Raw genomic sequence first — 19749 nt, 5'->3', positions numbered from 1 at the left:
GCACACACAGACGCACACACACACAGACACACAGACACACACACACACACACTAAAGATGTTCCTCCTCTTGCATTTCACTTGCATGTCAATCAAAAAAAAATTATGATAATGAAATCGATTTCAATACTATTATGACTTTTTAAAACTATTATAACAATAAAAACAATTCAAAAAAGTTCAATAAGGTTGCCAGTGCATCGTAGGGCTGACGTATAGAGACAAATAACCATTCACACACATTAACCATATATGAGCATGTACACAGAAATATGGATTCACACAGATAACGCATACTACGCAAATACTCACTTTTAAATATAACATGTTTAATACCTTTGGGTCCTGCTCAGTCACTAGCTACTAACATCAGCCCTTGTTTGCTGTGTGGTTTTTCAGATGGTCCGAGGCCAAACCAGAAGGAGATCCTGTCTTTGCGAGCTTTCTTGTTGTTGTTTGTCAAACAGCTCATAATGAAGGTACGTCCCACCATGCCAAACAAAAAGAGCTGCAAGGATTCTCTGTAGAAAGCAGCACATTAGGATCCTAGAATAACGTGCACTAGTGGATCAGTGTCTGTTGTTGCTGCAGTCTGATTGTTGATGGCACAAACATAATGCACTATGTCGAAGGGGAAACCTGCTGCTACTTTCTGCAACAGCAAAAGTCCTAGTCAGGGAAAAGCAATAATTCTTCCAAATGAAATTCTATTATCTATCTGACAATTTCTACTTGTTTTAGCATTGTTTTCATCTAATAAAAACATATATGAATAACATTTTTATGTTTGGATGTGAGAATATGTGAAGATATTACCCGTGGTTCTTGTTTGTAAAACTACTTTTCTTGATTTACGTTTGTAAAAAGGGGAAAGTCCGTACATACACCTAGAAGCTCTTGTTTCAGTATTATTTGCCATAGTGACATTTTGAGCACAAGGCTTTTCCTCAGACTTCTGCTTTATGTTGTTTTCCCTCATCAGTGTAATGACCTTTTCAATAATCCAGCTCAGATTACTTTGGACTTTAAAAACAAATCTTTGCAGAGCATTGGGTTCACCTCAAGATATTTGAAAATGTTGTTGTTAGATTAATTTGCTGTTTCTCCCAAGTGTCTTAGGCAGTTTTTTCCTAATGCATTAGGCCTATAGTTCAGATACTGTAGTGATCACCGTGGGACAATCATGATAAAAATCTGTGTGATTATATTTCAGGATCATGGAGTCAAAGACGACGAGCTGCAGAGTATCCTCAACTACCTCCTTACCATGCATGAGGTAGGCTGCTCCTCAATTACTCATGCAGCGGGTACCTCACCACCAGGTGGCGTCATAGCACTACTGTACTGCTCTGCACTGTCTGTCCTCCATCTGATGTTCTGGGAAAGAGCAAACAATTCCTGCCGCTAAAGGCAGAACTACTGTTGCTTGTTATTTTTCCCCACGTCTGCCAGTTCAGTGTCCTGGTTGAAGTGGTTTTGTTTACAGTGGAGTGTTGCATGACAAATGAATCAGTCGGATCAGTCAGTAACTCAGTGGGGTGATTACAACACGGGCTGAAAAACATGTAGCAGCCTTTCTTTTTATAGAGCCCAGACTGTGATTCACATGCTCATTACTGCTGCTACTACCAGCCGTATAGAAAGCAGGAGAATAAATATCAATAATAAGAAACTGCACATATATTTCTTTCTATCTTTTACTGACGTGTTCAGTTGACTCTGAATTCCTCGTCACATAAGTTATCCTCTTGAAAGCGGACTCGCTTCTTCAGCTTCAGTAGAGACGATAATTGTCCCACTGGTCTCCATGAATACCACAGTCCCCTCAACTCCTCTTCCTCTCTGCCCCACAGGATGATAATATCATGGATGTGCTGCAGTTGTTGGTGGCTCTGATGTCTGAACATCCAGGGTCCATGATCCAGGCCTTCGACCAGCGCAATGGGATTCGGTAATGATCACTGATTGGGTTATCTGCTAATGGACTTGTTTATTAGTCGGGATATAGAATATAATGGTCACAGTTGGAGTTCAATGTTTGGATTTCTATAGTTTTAGTCTTAGTCACTCTAGATTTGTGTGTTAGGTTGGAGATGTTTAGTATTTAATTTAATCATTAATTCATCAAATTCTATTTTAAACAATAAATGTTTGTGAAATGGAAATTGTTTACGCGATACTCCTGCATAATCTCTAATCTGATGCTACAAGTGTGGTAAATGTTAATGTAAACTTCTAATGTTACTCATTTTTTATTGAATTAAAATGTGCTTTTTCTCACAGTGTGGTTTACAAGCTTGTGGCCTCAAAAAGTGAAGGAATTCGGGTGCAGGCACTCAAAGTGATGGGCTACTTTCTGAAGCACTTGCCACCAAAGTAAGTACAAGTTCAAATCCTTACTTAATCACTGTTGTTCCAGATAATACGTTAAGTTATAGTTATAATTTCTCTTTAGTTGAGTGTGTCAGAAATGTACATTATATGTTGAAGTATACATTTTAGTTGGAGCAAAATTAATAAATAAGTAACAACTAAATAACAAGAGAACGGTGTTACATTTTCAATAGTTTCTGAAGTGTGTTTCCATAACTTTCATTCTTCAAACTTTCCTCAATTTCATATATTTCATATAATATTTAAAAGAAAGCCAGTGTGCTATTGATATTGGTAAAATTAGTTATAGAACAATTATGAAATATTGTAGTTTACAGAGGAATCAGGCATCTAAATTCCAACACTTACTGGTTCATGTTAATGCTCATTCTCTTCTAGCTGGAGGCCTCAATGTCAAAATATATTAAAAATACTTTAATTATGATGCACTGAACTAAACCTCTCTATGTTTATTTATTTGGTATTTTTAAGGTTTCCATTAGATTTTTGCTGATCACCACCAATTAAAGTGTGTGTGCACCCAATGAGTGTTTCAGTAGTTTTTAAGCCTCTCGATCCAGATGTGAGATTGAATCTATCTGAACTCTGACTGCAAACAGTCCACTGCTTTATTTATTTGTTTTTGTCACAATGCTAAAATTTGGAGTGATCCATGATGAGAGATGAAGGTGACAAAGAAACTCCTCTTGCTCAGTCAGCAGGGATCCTCTTTTCATTTCCTCCACGTCACATGCCAGCTGGAGCGCGTCTGATTTATACACCTACAGATTTCCACTGCTGCAGATATTTGACTCATCGGAAACTCCAGATTTTGCCTTTTTCCACTGTCTTTGAAAATGTGTAATTTTATACCAAGATTATACAGATTTAAAAAAAAAGAAGACTGCTTTATTTCTTGAACAATGCTCTGGCACATAGCGATGTTTACTGACTGACACTTGACCCCCTTAATGTCCCGATCAGGAGGAAATCTGAGGTCATGCTGAGTCACGGCCTCTTCTCTCTGCTCACTGAACGGCTGATGCTGCACTGCAGCCAGTTCAGCATGACGACCTACAACGTTCTCTTCGAGGTCAGTGCTCTGCCTACGTTCACTCTCCAGAACCTGAACTGACCACGACACAGAAACACACGTACTAATCTGCGTTCAGCTACATGCTAATATTTTTACATGTGCATCTGATTCACAAAACTACTGTATTTGTGCCTAATTTGCTAATCTCTGTCAAATCTTTCTACTTGTATGAAAATTTAATGAAAAGCCTAAAACAATAAATTGTATGGTTGATCACCTGCAGCAACTTGATTTGACAATTATTCAGAAACATACCACACATCGGTGAAACGTATACACAGCCGTGTGTATCTGTACTGTGGTTTGTTTCTCTGTTATTGCAAAGCCCCGTGCAGATATTTACGACTCGAGTCCCCTCTCTGTCCCGTGGTAGATCCTCACAGAGCAGATCTGCACTCAAGTGATCCATAAACAGCATCCGGACCCCGACTCCACTGTGAAGATTCTCAACCCACGTAAGTGCCTCCTCTGCGCCACACTACTGCCCTAAATCATCCCCCTGTAGCGTACCCTCTGCATACCTACTGCTCCACACTGCACCGGAGCATATTCCCCACGGAAGAGTGCGATCTCTATATACAGTCAAACAAATGAAAGACATAAATCCTGCAGCCAGAGGGTATTTTCATACAAGGGGAACTTAAGCATGGGGATGGTGCAATAGCTTTGTGTGATAAATATATACACACATCTGCTGGTTTTATTGGGGGCCGGTATCTGTCAGGAATAATTTACATATAAAGGGAATTATAAATATAGTAAAATCATAAAAACGTAATTTAACGTGTGAGAAATTCTGTGTTGGTGTGTGCATTTAATACATTTTATTATTTAATCAAACAACTGAACTGCACTTAAGTTAGTTTAGAGTGTATTTATTATGTTTACACAGTTTGTGTATGTACTTTGTGGGGCAAATATTTATGACTGCGAAACAAAAAATGAAACTTGTGTATCATGTTTATATTTTGTATTTTATGATTTGAACATTTCGCATGGATCATAACCTGTAATTATAGGTTTAAATAACATTGTTTTAATGTAAAATACTTTGCATATGGATGTATTCAGATGTAGGGTTAGGGTTAATTACAATATACTCACACACAAAGAGTATATATATTTGTATTTATTCTTTCCACCTCTGCATCATTACTAGTTGAGATTGAAGTCCTGGCTCAGATCAATGCTCCCATCAGATATTTTCACTCACCTGCAATTTCACATCAGCTCACAAAATGTTTTTATACGTATCCATTTCAGCCGAGAGAAAGAAAACATCTCTCTCTCTCTCTTTTAAACGGCTGCTTCCACACGTAGAAACTTGCACAGCTTTAATCAGTTAGAAATCCAAGCACTTGGTATAATCACAACCAAGGTTTACTTCCAACCAGCCTTAATCTGACAAGGTCCTGCTGCAGTCACACATTGATTATCTTAAGCCTTTATTGTGTTAAAAACTCTCCTGCCCAACCATCCCCGACAGGCGGTATATATCACCCAAACCTTGTATAGGTTCGTACATGTGAGCGCAGTCTGTGGAGCACAGAGCGGTGGTCTGTTTCTCCTTTGCCGTGCATTCTCTTGATTTAATCTGCGACAAACTCCCAAAATGGCCCCCTGATTGCAGTCTTTAGTAACGTCAGAGCCAATCAAACAAACCGAGGAAGTACAGTTTCCCTCAAATTAACTCAAGGGAAAGGGGAACCTAGAGCAAATGGAAAAAAAAAGAAGGGAATACGCCATCCCTCCATCCTCATTCCCGGTACATGCGGGGGTAATTTTCTGGCGGTAAAGGTTCAGCGACTCATAATTTGAGTGACTAAGGCGTAGAAACAACACAACCGTCTGCGGGGGCAAGGGGGCAGAGGTGAGCACCGAGGTTCTGAAGAGACAAGTGAAATCCAAGCCCCTGCCGTCTCCCTGCCCAACGCAAATGGACACTGACATTGTCTAGATAATTCATCTAAACAGTCAGTCTCCTTGGTTTAACCGAAGCCAAGCCTCGCAGAAAGGGCCTGCGACTCTGGCTCGCTCGTCTGAAACAATACCAGAACCATTACAGCATAATAAAGATCAATGGGCCAGACTTTCTCTCTTCCCCTCCGCTCTGTTTTTCTTTGCAGACTTTCAGGTGTGCACAGCTGGGAGTTCAGATAGTTTGTGACACAATTATTTGCACATGTTGAGACCAATGTATGATTTTGCTGTTGATCGGCGCAAGTTTTGGTCTCCAAGCAAGTTTTGCTTCCAAACTTTTTCTTTTGTTATAAAGTACAACTTCCTGTCATTTATCATTATTAGCAAATGGACCACGCGGACGTACATCAAGAGGTTTCTTGATATTTATGTGCATTTTTGCACCACCCTTAACATTTTTTTCTTTTTGATATTTCTAGAGATTCTAAAGGTAATAGCTGCTCTACTGAAGAACTGTCCTCTGTCTCCTGAGAGCATGGAGGTGCGCCGGCTCTTCCTGTCAGACATGATCAAACTGTTCAATAACAGCCGAGAGAACCGCAGGTACGAATTCAGAAGAAGCTACATCTTGCACACTCTACTCCCGCATAGTGTTTACATGCTGTAGGGATTCACACACACACCACCTTCTCAGAGCCGTGCACGTTTTTGGGGTTTCAGGAGCCTGCTGCAGTGCTCGGTGTGGCAGGAGTGGATGATCTCCCTGTGCTTCATCAGCCCGCGAAACAACGAGGAGCAGAAAATAACAGAGATGGTGTACGCCATCTTCCGCATCCTGCTTTACCACGCCATCAAATATGAGTGGGGTGGCTGGCGCGTCTGGGTGGACACCCTGTCCATCACCCACTCCAAGGTCAGCGCACTCATTAAATCCATGCACGCCACACACACACACACACACACACACACACACACACACACACAACTTAGACGAAGCTTTGTTTATCTTCCTCTGTGGATCTTCTATCTCCTCATCTGTTTCATTTGTTCCGTTTCTGTTTTTCTTCATTTTTGTATCACACACTCTTCATCTCTCCTTTCTCCCTCAGTCTAAACAATTCACCGCGTCACTGTAATCGTAACCGTCCTCATCTCGATTCCGACCAACCAGACAGCCGTGTTCAGTCAGAGCCATCAGCTCTGTCACCCGTATGTTTAGTTTGCCTCTGACATAATGCAATTCATCGAATGAGAAATTAGAGAGCATTATCCTCAGTCTAGTGTAGCCTGGTAACTGAACCGTGCCTCTCCGTGCCCATCAGATTACGCTTATGGAAGCCCTACAGTGATTATAATGTAAAAGCTAGTTGCAGTATAAACCAGGGGGAATGAATCCACCAGCCTCTCCACTCTTTATTTATGTATAGAGTATCTTTCTTTCACGTAGCACAGATAAAAATAAACTTCTGGCACTTCTTATTTCCAAAAGTGGAATTCAAAATGCTGCTTTAGAAATTAAGTGTTGATATCGTGTTACCGTCCTCTGTTCCAAAGCAGTGAAGTAATTGAGGTTGGTGTCAGATTGTGGTCTGGGGGGTTTTTAAGCCTGGCAGATTGAAGGTTGAGTTAAAGAAGTGCCGGTGATATGAGACCGCTTCGCTGTGGCGTGGGCGTGCTGTGAGTGCTGGCGTCCAGTAGGGGGCACAGGAAGACTGCAGGGGGGGGAGAGAATCGATATGAAGCCAGCAGTTAGCCCAATGATGTGTGTGTGCTGTGTGTGTGTGTTGTGTTTGCGTGCTGCTGAATGCCCTGAACTCCCAGCGTCTCCCCAGAACTAACTTCCCGTACTAGCGTGAATGAAATGCACGTATGAATGTCTCAGGAAAATGTCTGTCCTGTCAGTCAAGGGCAGTAGTTGATGTAAGATGAGGGCGTAACGAGAACAATTTGCTTTGAAAACGTAACGGCAGAGGTTCTGCACGCTTTGCTGTATTTTACTGTTATTACATCAGTGTGGATTTATTTAAAATTCACATTACTTTATCCAATTTGAAATGTACTTGATCAGAAATGTAACTGGCTTTGCTCTTGGATATTTTTGTTGGACAGTGATGATGAAAATGTTGGTGACACAGTTATGCTCTGGTTTCACCTGTGCATAAGGCTGCAGCGTGTTGGGGGGGGGGGCTCATTTTGCATCATAGCAGTGTGTCTAGTAGGTGTCGTGCAGAAAGTGTTTATTCTTCCCTCCACACGACAGCCTGTAATTGCCTCTTTTCCTATAATTGCACAAGATTAATGCTGATTCTTCTCGGCTCTCGTAACAACACCCAGCACTCGCCGCACAACAGAATTTTACACTTAGACTGTGTGTGGATAAACCCATGCACTTCTAAGAAGCGAGAATCAAACGCACACACACATAGTGCAGGGACCTTGCCTGTGTATCGGATAGTAGCACCGGGTGCTAGCCACCAAGATACATGCATCTGCTATAAAAAAAGCTAAAGAAACTCAATTGCAATTTTATTGTCCCGTTTGATAGATTTCCTGCCACCTTTGTAGCACCGAAGCTGTTTGTCACTGTTGCTCTCTCCTCCCACTGCTGCAGGGCTGTGTGTGTGCGCGTGATTGTGTGTGTGGGTGCGTGCACACATGTGTGTCTGTGTTCGTGTGAATGTGAGGTACCAGGCACATTTTCTTTTTTTGCCCTCCTTTTTCTCTTGGGCTCTGGAAAGCCCTTCTCTCCGATCCCATTGAATATTCATCGGAACCGTGCAAGAACAATCAGAGAAACAGGGCCTCATAAATACAACCAGCCCACTGGGAGCCTCTTGATAAGTGCATATATGCAATCACAAATACACACACACACTTCACCCTCACAGAGACGGCATGATTTAGTTTCCCTTGTGTCAAAAACGGTACAACTTTGGCGTGTGTAGAGATAATGAGCCGAATGCTGAATCCATGTTTTCACTCCTTTGCCAGTGGAGATTTACAGGTTACACATCTTTCTCATCAACACTAAATCTATGTGCTGCGTTTGTCATCAATACATTATTGCTTTTTGTATCTTATACTTTTTTTGTCTTTGTAATTTTTATCGCATTTGAGGGTTTGGTTTAATTTGACTGTATAAAACTGACACAGGCCCAAAACTCATGAAAGAACAAGGCGAGCAACTGACTGTCTTTACTTATACTTCTTGTTATGTGAAGCCAAGGACACTGTATTAGGACCATCTGAGATTATGATAATAAATCGTAATTAACGGAAATAAAAACATTCTTTTTACCAAATAATTAGCAAGGATCTTCAGGATCAAAAATCTGGAACTAATCTCACTGTTTCTTGAGAAACTACGAAACATGTTTGAATATCACACAGATGTTAACAATATACAGTCCACTACCAAACCTTTTCTCCTCCTTCTGATGTTCAATCTCTAAATTAACACTTCACCTAAAATGATCACTTTATTCTCATAATATTATGACTTTATTCGATCCCCCCCCCCTTTAAGTGGCCCTTATATTCTGTTGTAGTAAACTGAAGGAACATATTGACCCTCTTCTTTTAAATGTTTGTACAATCAGACTAGTCTGTAGGTAAAATGTGTGTTTAAGATTTACTGTGAAATGTAGAGGAGCTTTATTTGTGTTTTTTTGTGTTTGATTGAGCTGGTTTAATGATCACCCCGAGATTTCTTTCCTTTTATTTTATTTTTCATTTTGAGGTCAACTGTCACAGCAAAGAAAATGTGTAAGATAAAAAACAGCATCTTGGGTTGTGTGTATTATTAGTGTGCATGTTAGTGTGCGTTTGTAGGTGTGTAGTACCCTTCTATGTCATTCATTATCAAGTTAGTGTATCTGCATATGCATCGCTCTAAATAGACAGATGTTCCTGCAGGTGGGCACGCTGACACGACAGCCCCCCCACCAACAACCCTCACCCCCACCCAAGGTGCCCCTCGTCCATCTCCGCACACAAATCAGTCTGAGAACGAGGAGATCTCCGAAAGGGAAGAGAGATCGGGGCGTGAAGGTCCCTCCGTCCTTCAGACTCCCACTGTCGGCTAACTTCATTATAGCTGTCAGACATGTTCACCACAAAGATAAATACGAGTTGAAATGAGCCGACAGATCTTTGACAAAATATAATATACACCAAGGTATTGAAAATAAGCTGCTAATTTTCACAATTACATTTTTGGAAGAATGAAGTTTAAGTGGAGCGGTTCAGCCTTATTCAGCTCGTGATGGAATGCCAAACACGAGAGTTAAACAGGTTGACCGAACAGTTTCTGCCTCCGGGGGTTATTGAGATATAACACACAGGACTCAAGCTGTTGTTCTTGGCAGAGAGTTTCAGGTGGATGCATTGACAAGTGGACAAAGAAAGGAGAAAGTGAAGACATGGAAAAGCCAATGCTAGATAAAAGCCATGCTGTCGAGTGGGGAGCAGTACACAAGTGTTAGCATCTTTGTATTTGGTCTTTTATCTTGTAAATATTAAAATCACCTCGGGAAATGTCTCATAATCAGATGACGGGTATTTCCATAATTTTCTTATTTGGTTTAAAGCTATTTTTTTAGACACAATCTTTGTGCGAGCTTGTCCTCCTGTAGCTACGATACGAGTGCCAAATACAGTAAATACTAAATAATGGTAGTGGCTGGATCAGGCGAACAGGAGAAAACAAAGAAGAAAAAAAATGTTTTAACGAGGACTGAGAAGGGAGGATTTTGTAAACGAGGGCAAAAACCGCAGGGCCAGCACAACAGTTACAGATGCCATTGATTTTGGAGGAGGAATTGCATTTAGCTAATCGGATTAGAGCCATGCTGCCCTCCCCATTTCCCCCCCCTTTGTTTTGTGGTCGCTCGCTATCGATTGATCTAAACGTGGACTCCCATGCTGCCACTGTGGGGTCTCCCCAAGATCAACGCTTTGCCACCCGGACCCCACCTTGCAGGTCCTGGTGCGTCTGCTTCTTCTGGATCAGTCTGGTCGGCTTTGGAAGGAAATGGAAGTTCTGCTTTAGTCAGATTGGTCTTGTTACGTTCGTCGAGGACGTTGTGTTTTCACCCCTGTCAAGTTTGTTTGTAAGCAAGATTACACAAAAACGACTGAACAGATTTCCACGAAGCTTAGTAGAAAGATGCGGTGGAGGTTATGGAGGAACCCATTGAATTTTAGTCTGGATTATTTTTTCCACTTTCTCCATTATTGAATTATAGGGCGTTTTTCCACCATTTTCCAAGGGAACATTTCATGGATCTAGATTTTAAAGATATCCCCATAGTTAGGAGACAGATGTATATGTATTGATTGACCGCAGGAAAGTTGAGGGCTTATTACTTTTGTTTTTTTTGTGAAATACTTCAGACCATACAAACATTCCGGGAAATGAACAAGCAGCGATTTTCCCTCTCGAAGCGCTGCACTGTCTTTTTGTTTACCGTCGTGTGTCCCGTTTCCAAAGCACTTCAGATCTCTTGTATGATCTGTCCGTGGCGGGCTCCGTTAATACCATGTTACCTGTCACATTAGAAAAAGCCCACCATGTTTTTGTACATTACCATAACATTTTCCCATATACCCCACCGAAGCCAGGCCCGAGTTATGGAGTAGAATGAAATTAGATTAGATCAGCGCTGATGTCTTAGCCACCCAAGGCAGTTTCTATATATTGCAGCAAGGCTAACCACTTTTTTTTTCTTTTAAAAAAACCCACAGAGACATTTTCTACCTCTGTCTAATAGTAACTGGATCTGTTGCGGAGCCGCATTTTAAGGCCAACATACATCATCCTAATGTACAGTCTGCATCCTGAATCTATGACGTAATGCGCCGCGCTGCTCTCCCGCATAATTTCCACGGCGTTGCACTTTGAATGCGGCCTTTTAATTGCTAAAAAATGCTAAATGTCAAATTAAGCTCAAACTAATGGGGTAGAAGGTCTCGCCGTGTGATCACTGGGAGAAAGAGAGAGAGAGAGAGGGAGGAAGAGAGGAAGGAGGAGACGGACTGCTGGTGCATTTAGAGCAGGCTGTGCACTCAGAAAACAGCTATGGATTACCAATCACTGTGCCCCACTACGGAAGATTAATGAGCACCCGTGTAGCAGGCTAATTTAGAACAATAACGCCTAATTAATTACAAATAATCAGCTTCTTTCACTCCCTTCCCTTTCTTCCACTCTCAATGACTCACTTTCTTTTTCTTCCTCCTTTGCTATTTCTTATTCATTCTTTTTTTTTTTCTTCTTCCATTTGATTCCTGGCTTTCTCGTTTTCTTTGTTTCTCTCTCTCCTTCTGTCCAAATAGCCTCAGGTGAAAAAGCAGCAAAGTGGGTCTAGTCTTGCACCCCCCCACCCCACACACACACACACACACTCCACTTGACTCCCCCAACCCATCTTTGACTTTCTGTCCTCCAAGCCCAGTGATTAATGCAGGGTCTTAAATTAGGCGTGGGAGGATTTGCCGATGCCGGACACGCACTCAGCGCAGCGAGCAGACACGCACTAATAGTATCTACTGCTAATCTATGACTGCTAACATGGATGGGCTCTTCCTCAAATGCCACTGCAGAGCATTGTCGCTATAGACGAGCAGTCTAGTCGACCCATATCAGATGGTGAGAAGACTGAGGGAGGTTAATAGGCCGTGGGCAGCTGGGAAAGTTTTAAATGCGGACCAGTTAGTCACAAGTTGTCCCAGTGGATAGATGTGGTAACGAGCTCACAACTTAACAGCATTAGGAAAAGATCCCGCTTCCATAATTTGAACTTTGAAGAGATAATTAAATGTCTGAAAGTGTAAGAAGTTTATGTGAGAGAGGTTTATGGTAAAATATGTGATGGCCTCAGCTGGATCAGTTTTGGTTGTATGTTTTTGGAAGTAACCACTAATGTAGTTTAACATGGTAACAAGGTCGTGTTAGTTGTCATTTCACTACTTTTAATGTCCCATTTTTCCAACAGCATTACAGAAAGCACACCTAATTGTTATTTCCAGTTTATTACGATTTTGGGCAATAAACACAAGTGGTCAGAGAGGTTAGTCACACTTTTAAATAAACCTCAAGCTTTGACCAACTTTCTTGGACGAAAAAACTAATTATGAATTAAAAACTGTCCTTTGTAAATGTCTGTAATAGTTCATGGACTGACTTCTGGGGATGTGTCCACACAGGTTTGAATGTCCTTTCGGGTTCATGCACTTTCAGTTTTACCTACAGATAAAGTAGTTTTAGATTTTTCAGGAACTGTCATGTTTACAACGTATTATCTCCACCAGTGAGGGTATGTTTCCATCGTGGTTTAGCAAAAACTACTCAACTGATACCCGTTGGATTTTGGAGTGGATCTGGATAAATGGGTGGATCCAGGATTCTTTCCCCCCCACTCTCTCTGACATAGTGAGACAGGGCGTTAGCTTTGGCGGAACGATGTGCTCTCCAAGGGCCTTTCCAGTTTTTTGACCTGTCACACTGTCTTAACAATTACTTAGTTGAGTAAAATGCCATCATATGCAATTGAAATGATGAGCAAAACCTTAACAGTAATACCTTAGTTGTAATAAATTGGCATTTAGTTTTTTTTTTTTATCCGTTTGATAGCTGGTATCAATACAAGTAATGTTTCACACAATTGAACACAGACTCTTTGTGTGTTTGCAGGTGACCTTTGAACAGCACAAGGAGAATTTGTCCCGCATGTTCCGTCAGTACCAGCATCAGGAGTCTCTTGGCTCAGTCCGCACCATCTCCGGTGTCAGCCAAAGCTCCGAGAACATGGAAGGCGTTAACGGGTCACCCGCAGAGGAGACGGCCCCCAACACCGTCATTGAGCTCAGAGTGGACGAGCTGTCCCAGAAGTCCCCTGAATCAGCATCCAGTTCCACCATCACCTCCAGCCCACAGGAGACCGCTGATGAAAGGGGGCAAGCATCCATCACGGTGTCAAACATCCTGGCGAGGCCTGAGGAAAAGGAGCAGAAGTCGGCTGAGGGGCCTCCAAGAGACAACTCGGGTGATGGAATAGAGACCGACGCTACCGCAACACCAACAACGGCTGCAGAGGAACAGAGCGAAGAGACCAATAAGCAGGAAGCAGCGACTGAGACTTCCCCTGACGAGGACGCGGATCATCTACAAACATCCGCAGGTGACCCGTCTGAAACGCTGGACACAAAAGCAGCGGAAGTGACCAGAGACTCTGCTACAACTCCTGCGAGTGATGATGCACAAACACCAACAGATGGCGAAAAATGCGAGAGCGAACACAACGAAGGAGAATCGTCAAACTCTGCGACGGAACCACCAGTGGTTTCAGAAGAAGAAGAAGTTAAGGCCGACCAAGCCACCCCTCAGACTGCAGCCTGTCAGGAGAGCAGCAATGAGGACCAGGTCGATGTTTCATCTGTTGGCGACCAGATCCAACCCAGCGATGTTGACGATAGCCAAGAGGAGACTTCTTATGCTTCTGCTGCTGCAGAGGAAGGGGAAGCATTGAAGGAGGAAGATGCACATGCGGATGATGAAGGGAATAAAAGTGACCAGGAAGGAAAGGAGGTAAAAACGGAAGACGAGAGAGAAGAGACGCTGAAGGTTAGTGAAGACGAAAAACCTGTAGAGAGCGAAACTGAAGGGAAACCTAATTTGGAGAATCCGACTCCTCCGGTGGAAACACCCGAACAAAATGTGACAGAACCACCCAAAGAAAAGGTTGAAGATGAACAGTCTGAAACCACAACTTCAGACCAGCAGCCCTCAGACACCACACTGCCCCCTACAGCTCAGGAGGGTGCAGAACAGTCAGACCCCGCCTCACCTAGCCAGCCTTCGGAGACCAGCGGTGGAGAGGAAACCGCGTCCAGCGCCCCAGAGAGCAGCAGCAGCATCGCCGCCGCCGCCGCCAGCTCTGACACCCAGAAGAGCACAGACACCGTCAGCAAGACCAAAGAGATAAAAATCGCCCGACTGGACGTGTCCAATGTGGCCTTAGACACCGAGAGACTTGAACTGAAGGAGACCTCCATAACAGTATGCACCTGTTTGTTTGTTTGTTTGTTTGTTTGTTTGTTTGTTTGTTTATCTTTATCTCTCACTAATTTGTGTTATGCAGAGAAAATGTTTGCTCACATCCTCGTGTTTGAGCTAATCCTGTTTCTCTGTAGGATACAAGCCAAGGCCCGTCGACCACAGCAACGGCATCAGCAGGAAGTTCTTCAAGTCAGCCGAGAGAGAGCGGCGCCTCGGCCCCGCGCTCCACCATGTTCCGCATCCCAGAGTTCCGATGGTCCCACATGCACCAACGCCTCCTCACCGACCTGCTGTTCTCCATTGAGACGGAGGTCCAGATGTGGAGGAGGTAGGACGATTCGCTGACTCTGACCAATGCTTAAGCAAACAATTAGTTAGTAAATTGATTAATTGAATTGAGATTTATTGAGTTTCTATGTCCCTCGGGGGCTAAAGCAGCTCTGAAGATTCCATTAAGTCTCTGTTGTTGTTTTCAAATTCATTGTTTATAACACACTTGAGGAGGTCGACCAATAGAAATGTTCCTTTACAGATGGAAACTGTAGGAGGATTTAGTTTATTCGGTTCGCTGTTGTCTGGTGTAAAACGATGATCACTGTTTTATCTGTAGACAAGTTACTGTGTTGTGCAACATTTTAACTATTTCAAAGAGGTTATGTTATCTTTTTGATTTCTTGTGTTTCTTAGTCACTCCACAAAGACGATTCTGGACTTCGTGAACAGCAGTGAGAACGTGGTGTTTGTCCACAACAGCATACACCTCATCTCCCAGGTGGTGGACAACCTCATCATGGCGTGCGGAGGCATTTTGCCTCTGCTCTCTGCTGCCACCTCCTCCTCTGTGAGTCCCCTAACCTTTTCTTTTCTTTTTACATCTTGTTTTTTGTGTGTGTGGCTGTAGCCGATCGCTCCAGTCACAGGAAGTTATCCATCCGCATTGACCTTTCTCAATCGCATTAGACTACAGTTAGCTGCGTCCTAACATTGTTAGATTGTTTTTGTGTTGTCTGACCTCAGTGACTGTGCCTCTCTTACACGATTCCTCTGCTTCTGCCAATGACCTGACCTCCCTGTCTACGGAGCAGGTTGATGTTCAGCTCCATTGTAATTCAGTTACATTCAGTTCACTGCGGCCTGTAACCAAATAAAAAACAGAATGTGAAGAATTACAACTTTACATGAAAGGATGTGTTTCTAGTACAGCTGTTGTAAATGTTACACATCTACATTACGTCCTCAGATATATATTCTAAACAGTTTTAAATACATGACCTATATAATAAATACCTGTGGTTAATAATTGTCTTTATTATGTATCTTTTATTTATATAAAGCTATTTTTTAGGGGCACTGACCAATCCCTTATCCCTACTTCTTTAATAACCTATCCATTCCTTTCTGTGTAATCTCTACTACTAGCATGAGCTGGAGAACATTGAACCGTCTCAAGGCCTGACGCTGGAGGCCTCCGTCACCTTCCTGCAGCGCCTCATCAACCTCGTGGACGTGCTCATCTTCGCCAGCTCCCTCAACTTCACAGAGATAGAAGCAGAGAAAAACATGTCGTCCGGAGGCCTCCTTCGACAGTGCCTTCGCCTCGGTAAATACTCTGAAAACTGCCAATTAGCTTTTTTTGCCACATGCATTCTTTCCCTTGGTTTTCCCATTTTTTTAATGACTTCAAACGTGCAGAAGCTTCAGACGCCAAGCTGTTCAGCTGCTCCCAGATTTTCCCTCCGTTTATCTTCTCCTTTTACTAAGCCCTCTGTCCTCCCCCCTGTTCATCGATCCACCTCCTATCAGCCGGCGGTAGCCTCTCGTATTAGCCCCAGTCATGGCTCCCTGTAGCCTTTTTGACCCTCCCTTCTGTATTCTCTCTTTCCCCTCTGCCTTCGCCCTCTTCATCTCCCTCCGCTGCTCTCATCCCCTCGCCTCTTTCGCTCGCGCTCGTATCAGCACTCTCTTATCTTGTTATTATAACCCCACTGCATGGCAGCACTCTAAAATGGCTGCTATCATGATGTAGTGAGTTCTCCATAATGGCCTTGGCTGTACTGTAGCGCAGCGTAGCCCGAGGCCTTTCTCAGCCTTCTGTTCCAGGCTATTAAAGTTTCCACTGACAGCATCAAAAGCCAAGACATCGCTCCAGCTGAATAAAAGATATTGAAATTCCTACATTATTAATTTTTTTCTATGGCGAGTATTTTCAGCAAACACACATCAACACTATATAAACACACACAGTCGCTTGGAAGTGGTGCAACACTCTGTTCTCCGATTTAAATAATTTCTCCATGCTTTGTTCCGTAAGTGTCGACGTGCATATGCAGGTTTCCGCTTTTGCTTTTAGATCCTCATCATAGTGAAGGTTGCAAACAAAAAGGCTGTCGGAATGGAAACATTGTTCTACAAAAAGCACTCCCTCTCTCAGATATTATCCAACCGACACCGCTGCTGTCGGGGTTCTGCAGGAAGACGATGCCACCGTTCCACAGTCCCCGTTTTAGAAAGCAGTCGTTATGAAATGAATATTTGATGAGGTATGCACTCCCCATTGCTGGCACCTAATCTGATTTTGGGCGACTGTAACAAGGTTTTAACGTCTCCACCCCCTCCCTCTGTCCCTCTTTTTTATTTTTTTATAAATGGTCGTATGAAAGAGAAGTCCTAATGGAAAAAGTGAGCCCATTTCCAGGCAGAATAAATCCCTCCTTTCGTAATCTAAATGGCTCAGAGTTAACATTTGTCAGTTGTCAGGTACAGAACAGTGGGGGTTGGGAGGGGCTCCGACAGAGGAGCAGTACATTAGATTACAAACGGTGCGTGTGCCAGTTTCCAAGCCACCTAAACTTGTCGCAACAGAAGATATGTCTTCTGCGGCGAAGGACGTTCGGTATCTTGCTGCCTACTCAGCATGTGCACACCTTAGCAGTGTCATTTGTTATGGGAGCTGCACGCTGGATGTGATTCAGGAGCACACTCGTGCACTATGACCTTGGGAGGAGAGGTGGAGCAGGGAAGAGTGAATGATGCTGCCAGAGTTGGCCAGAGCACTGACCTTGGTGTGGCCCCACTTTTTCTCCTTTGTTTTCGTCCCTCTCCGCTGCTGCTCCTCTTGTGCTTTTTCTCTGTCTCTCTTGCTGGATTTTCAATTCTCATTTTTGTGTATTTGCTTTTGGAGTCATAATTGTTTTCGTACATATTTCTTCTCTGAAAGCATCTTTATTTATATGCTGTATCATAATATCTGCTCCTCTGTCCCTCCCCAGTGTGTGCAATGGCAGTGAGAAACTGTCTGGAGTGTCAGCAAGCCCAAGTCAAACAAGGCTCCGAAGGCCCAGTCCGCAGCGCCACGCAGAGCTCTGGGCTCGGAGCGTCCAAGTCTGCATCTGCCCAGGCAAGTGCTCCAGATCCTGTCATCTCTTCATTACCTTGTAAATTTTCTACACTTTCTTCGGAATGCAAAACAACACAGTAAATCTCAACAATTCACTTTAACTCTTTTACTGATCATTCTTTGAGGTTTTTTTTACATTGGAAAACCTCCTTCATTTGCCCTTTTCCTGCATTTAATCATAAACCGGTAGGAGCTTTTTTCCTTTGTCCTGCTCACCAACAGCAGCCGGGTGTTATTGCATTAGCTCATATCTTATTATATTACCACCGTCGGTTGCTCTTTGTTACACTAGACTTGGTTTTTGCCATTGCCCCTTTGATTTGATACAGTGACTTCCAGTAAAGTCCATGTTGTTCTTCCCTGAACCGGGTGTTAAAGCTCATTTATAATGCAGCGGCTCTATAGAAAAGCCATTATGTTAAGGACATGATCCCAGGAGGGACAGCTTCCCTAAGCTGTGAAACCTTAACCTCCTCCACATAGTGCACATGGATTACCAAACATCCTGATTGGTGTAGAAACGCGTGTTTTTCCTGGACTTCACTCGTAGATGATAACATGTGGTAATGGTTTGATGTTTCTTGGATGCATGCAGAGTCCTGTTGATGCAGTGACAGGTGGAATGTCTCCAATCAGAGATCTGGACCGGCTGCTTCAGGACATGGACATCAACCGCCTCCGGGCCGTCGTCTTCAGAGATATTGTGAGATGTCCATCCGCCACATTATGCTCGTGTACACATAACATCCGTGAAATAACACAGATATGACGGCTTTCTGACGGAGATACACGCAGATCTTTTTAGTGTGTGTTGTTTGTTCCAGGAGGACAGTAAGCAGGCTCAGTTTCTGGCTCTCGCCGTGGTGTACTTCATCTCGGTCCTCATGGTGTCCAAGTACCGGGACATCCTGGAGCCGCACAATGATAAGAAACATCCCCAGCGATCCCAGTCTGCCAGGAGCACAGGTATAAAACAGCCCCAGGGAAAACGCTTCTTTTGTAATATTTATATAAAAAGAAAAGAAAACTGAGCGCTGTGAAGCCGCGGCTCTGAATGTTTTGCTTTAACATTGCAACATCCTCTCACGTGTTTCTTAATGTTATAGTATGAAAAATACTATACAACTTTAAGATATACAAAATATTACAAAAAATTTGTTATTTTTTTTGCCTTTGAATCATCCCACAGTTATTTGTGTCTCTCATGAATTTGCTTTATTTCTCACATTATTATTTGTGTCTTCTTAGACAGCGGTGCCCTCTCTGCTGGACTGGAAGTAGAGAATGGCGTTTCTCTCCGGCGGTACGACTCTGGCATCGGCGATGACCACACCTCGACCGCTGCGAGCGAGGCCGACCTGTCATCCTCCGGCATGACTCACGGCCCCGACGCCATCTCGGAGGCCTTGTCCACGCTGTCGTCCGAGGTCAGACCCGCTCTGCCCTCTGATTCAAAGGGCAAGAATGTGAAAGACATCCTGCGCAGCCTCGTGAGCACTCCATCCGAGGATATCATGGTGGACCCGAGTCTGCTGCCACCGGCGTTTCTAGGGAGTATGAGCGATTTGACCAGAAACTCACTGCAGATCCACTCCTTTGATAGGTACGAGCTCAGGGCCAAACATGGCTTGACACACACACACACACACACACACAGAAACACACACAATGGATCTTATTCTCAGAGTCTTTCCCTCTTCCTCTCATTGCTCTTTCTTTAACTTTCATCAGTAGTCGTCCTCGAACAAAGAACCTGTCTGTAGAAAACCAGGAGTCATGTCTGAGATGGAGAGAGGAAGCTGCTTCTTTTCACTGTGTCACTGATATTAAACGACTTTCTTTTTCATCTCCTCTGCTGCTCGTCTCCTTCGGTCTGACATTCGAAAGGGTATTCCCCCCCCCCCCC

At 43.3% G+C, this 19749-nt stretch overlaps 1 protein-coding gene across 8 annotated transcripts in view; it reads left to right on the top strand.

Annotated features, from left to right (window-relative positions):
• lrba (LPS responsive beige-like anchor protein) overlaps positions 1-19749 on the top strand; it is a 179560-nt gene that overhangs the window by 31943 nt on the left and 127868 nt on the right. For 7 of the 8 annotated variants that reach the window (XM_035165866.2, XM_035165857.2, XM_035165848.2 and 4 more), the window contains exons 14-29: positions 399-478; positions 1213-1275; positions 1853-1950; positions 2283-2375; positions 3357-3465; positions 3842-3923; positions 5868-5991; positions 6109-6301; positions 13082-14446; positions 14581-14774; positions 15134-15287; positions 15866-16046; positions 17716-17843; positions 18439-18546; positions 18668-18809; positions 19092-19446. In XM_035165866.2, the coding sequence (XP_035021757.2) occupies positions 399-478; positions 1213-1275; positions 1853-1950; positions 2283-2375; positions 3357-3465; positions 3842-3923; positions 5868-5991; positions 6109-6301; positions 13082-14446; positions 14581-14774; positions 15134-15287; positions 15866-16046; positions 17716-17843; positions 18439-18546; positions 18668-18809; positions 19092-19446 (3469 nt within the window). The remainder of the gene's footprint in view (positions 1-398; positions 479-1212; positions 1276-1852; positions 1951-2282; positions 2376-3356; positions 3466-3841; positions 3924-5867; positions 5992-6108; positions 6302-13081; positions 14447-14580; positions 14775-15133; positions 15288-15865; positions 16047-17715; positions 17844-18438; positions 18547-18667; positions 18810-19091; positions 19447-19749) is intronic. The other variant, XM_035165809.2, reaches the window with a different exon arrangement.

The sequence above is a fragment of the Hippoglossus stenolepis genome, chromosome 2 (assembly GCF_022539355.2).
Source record: "Hippoglossus stenolepis isolate QCI-W04-F060 chromosome 2, HSTE1.2, whole genome shotgun sequence".
In the NCBI taxonomy this organism is placed as follows: domain Eukaryota; kingdom Metazoa; phylum Chordata; class Actinopteri; order Pleuronectiformes; family Pleuronectidae; genus Hippoglossus; species Hippoglossus stenolepis.
Note: the sequence above shows the minus strand (reverse complement) of the source record. Positions and strands in the feature narration are given on the sequence as shown.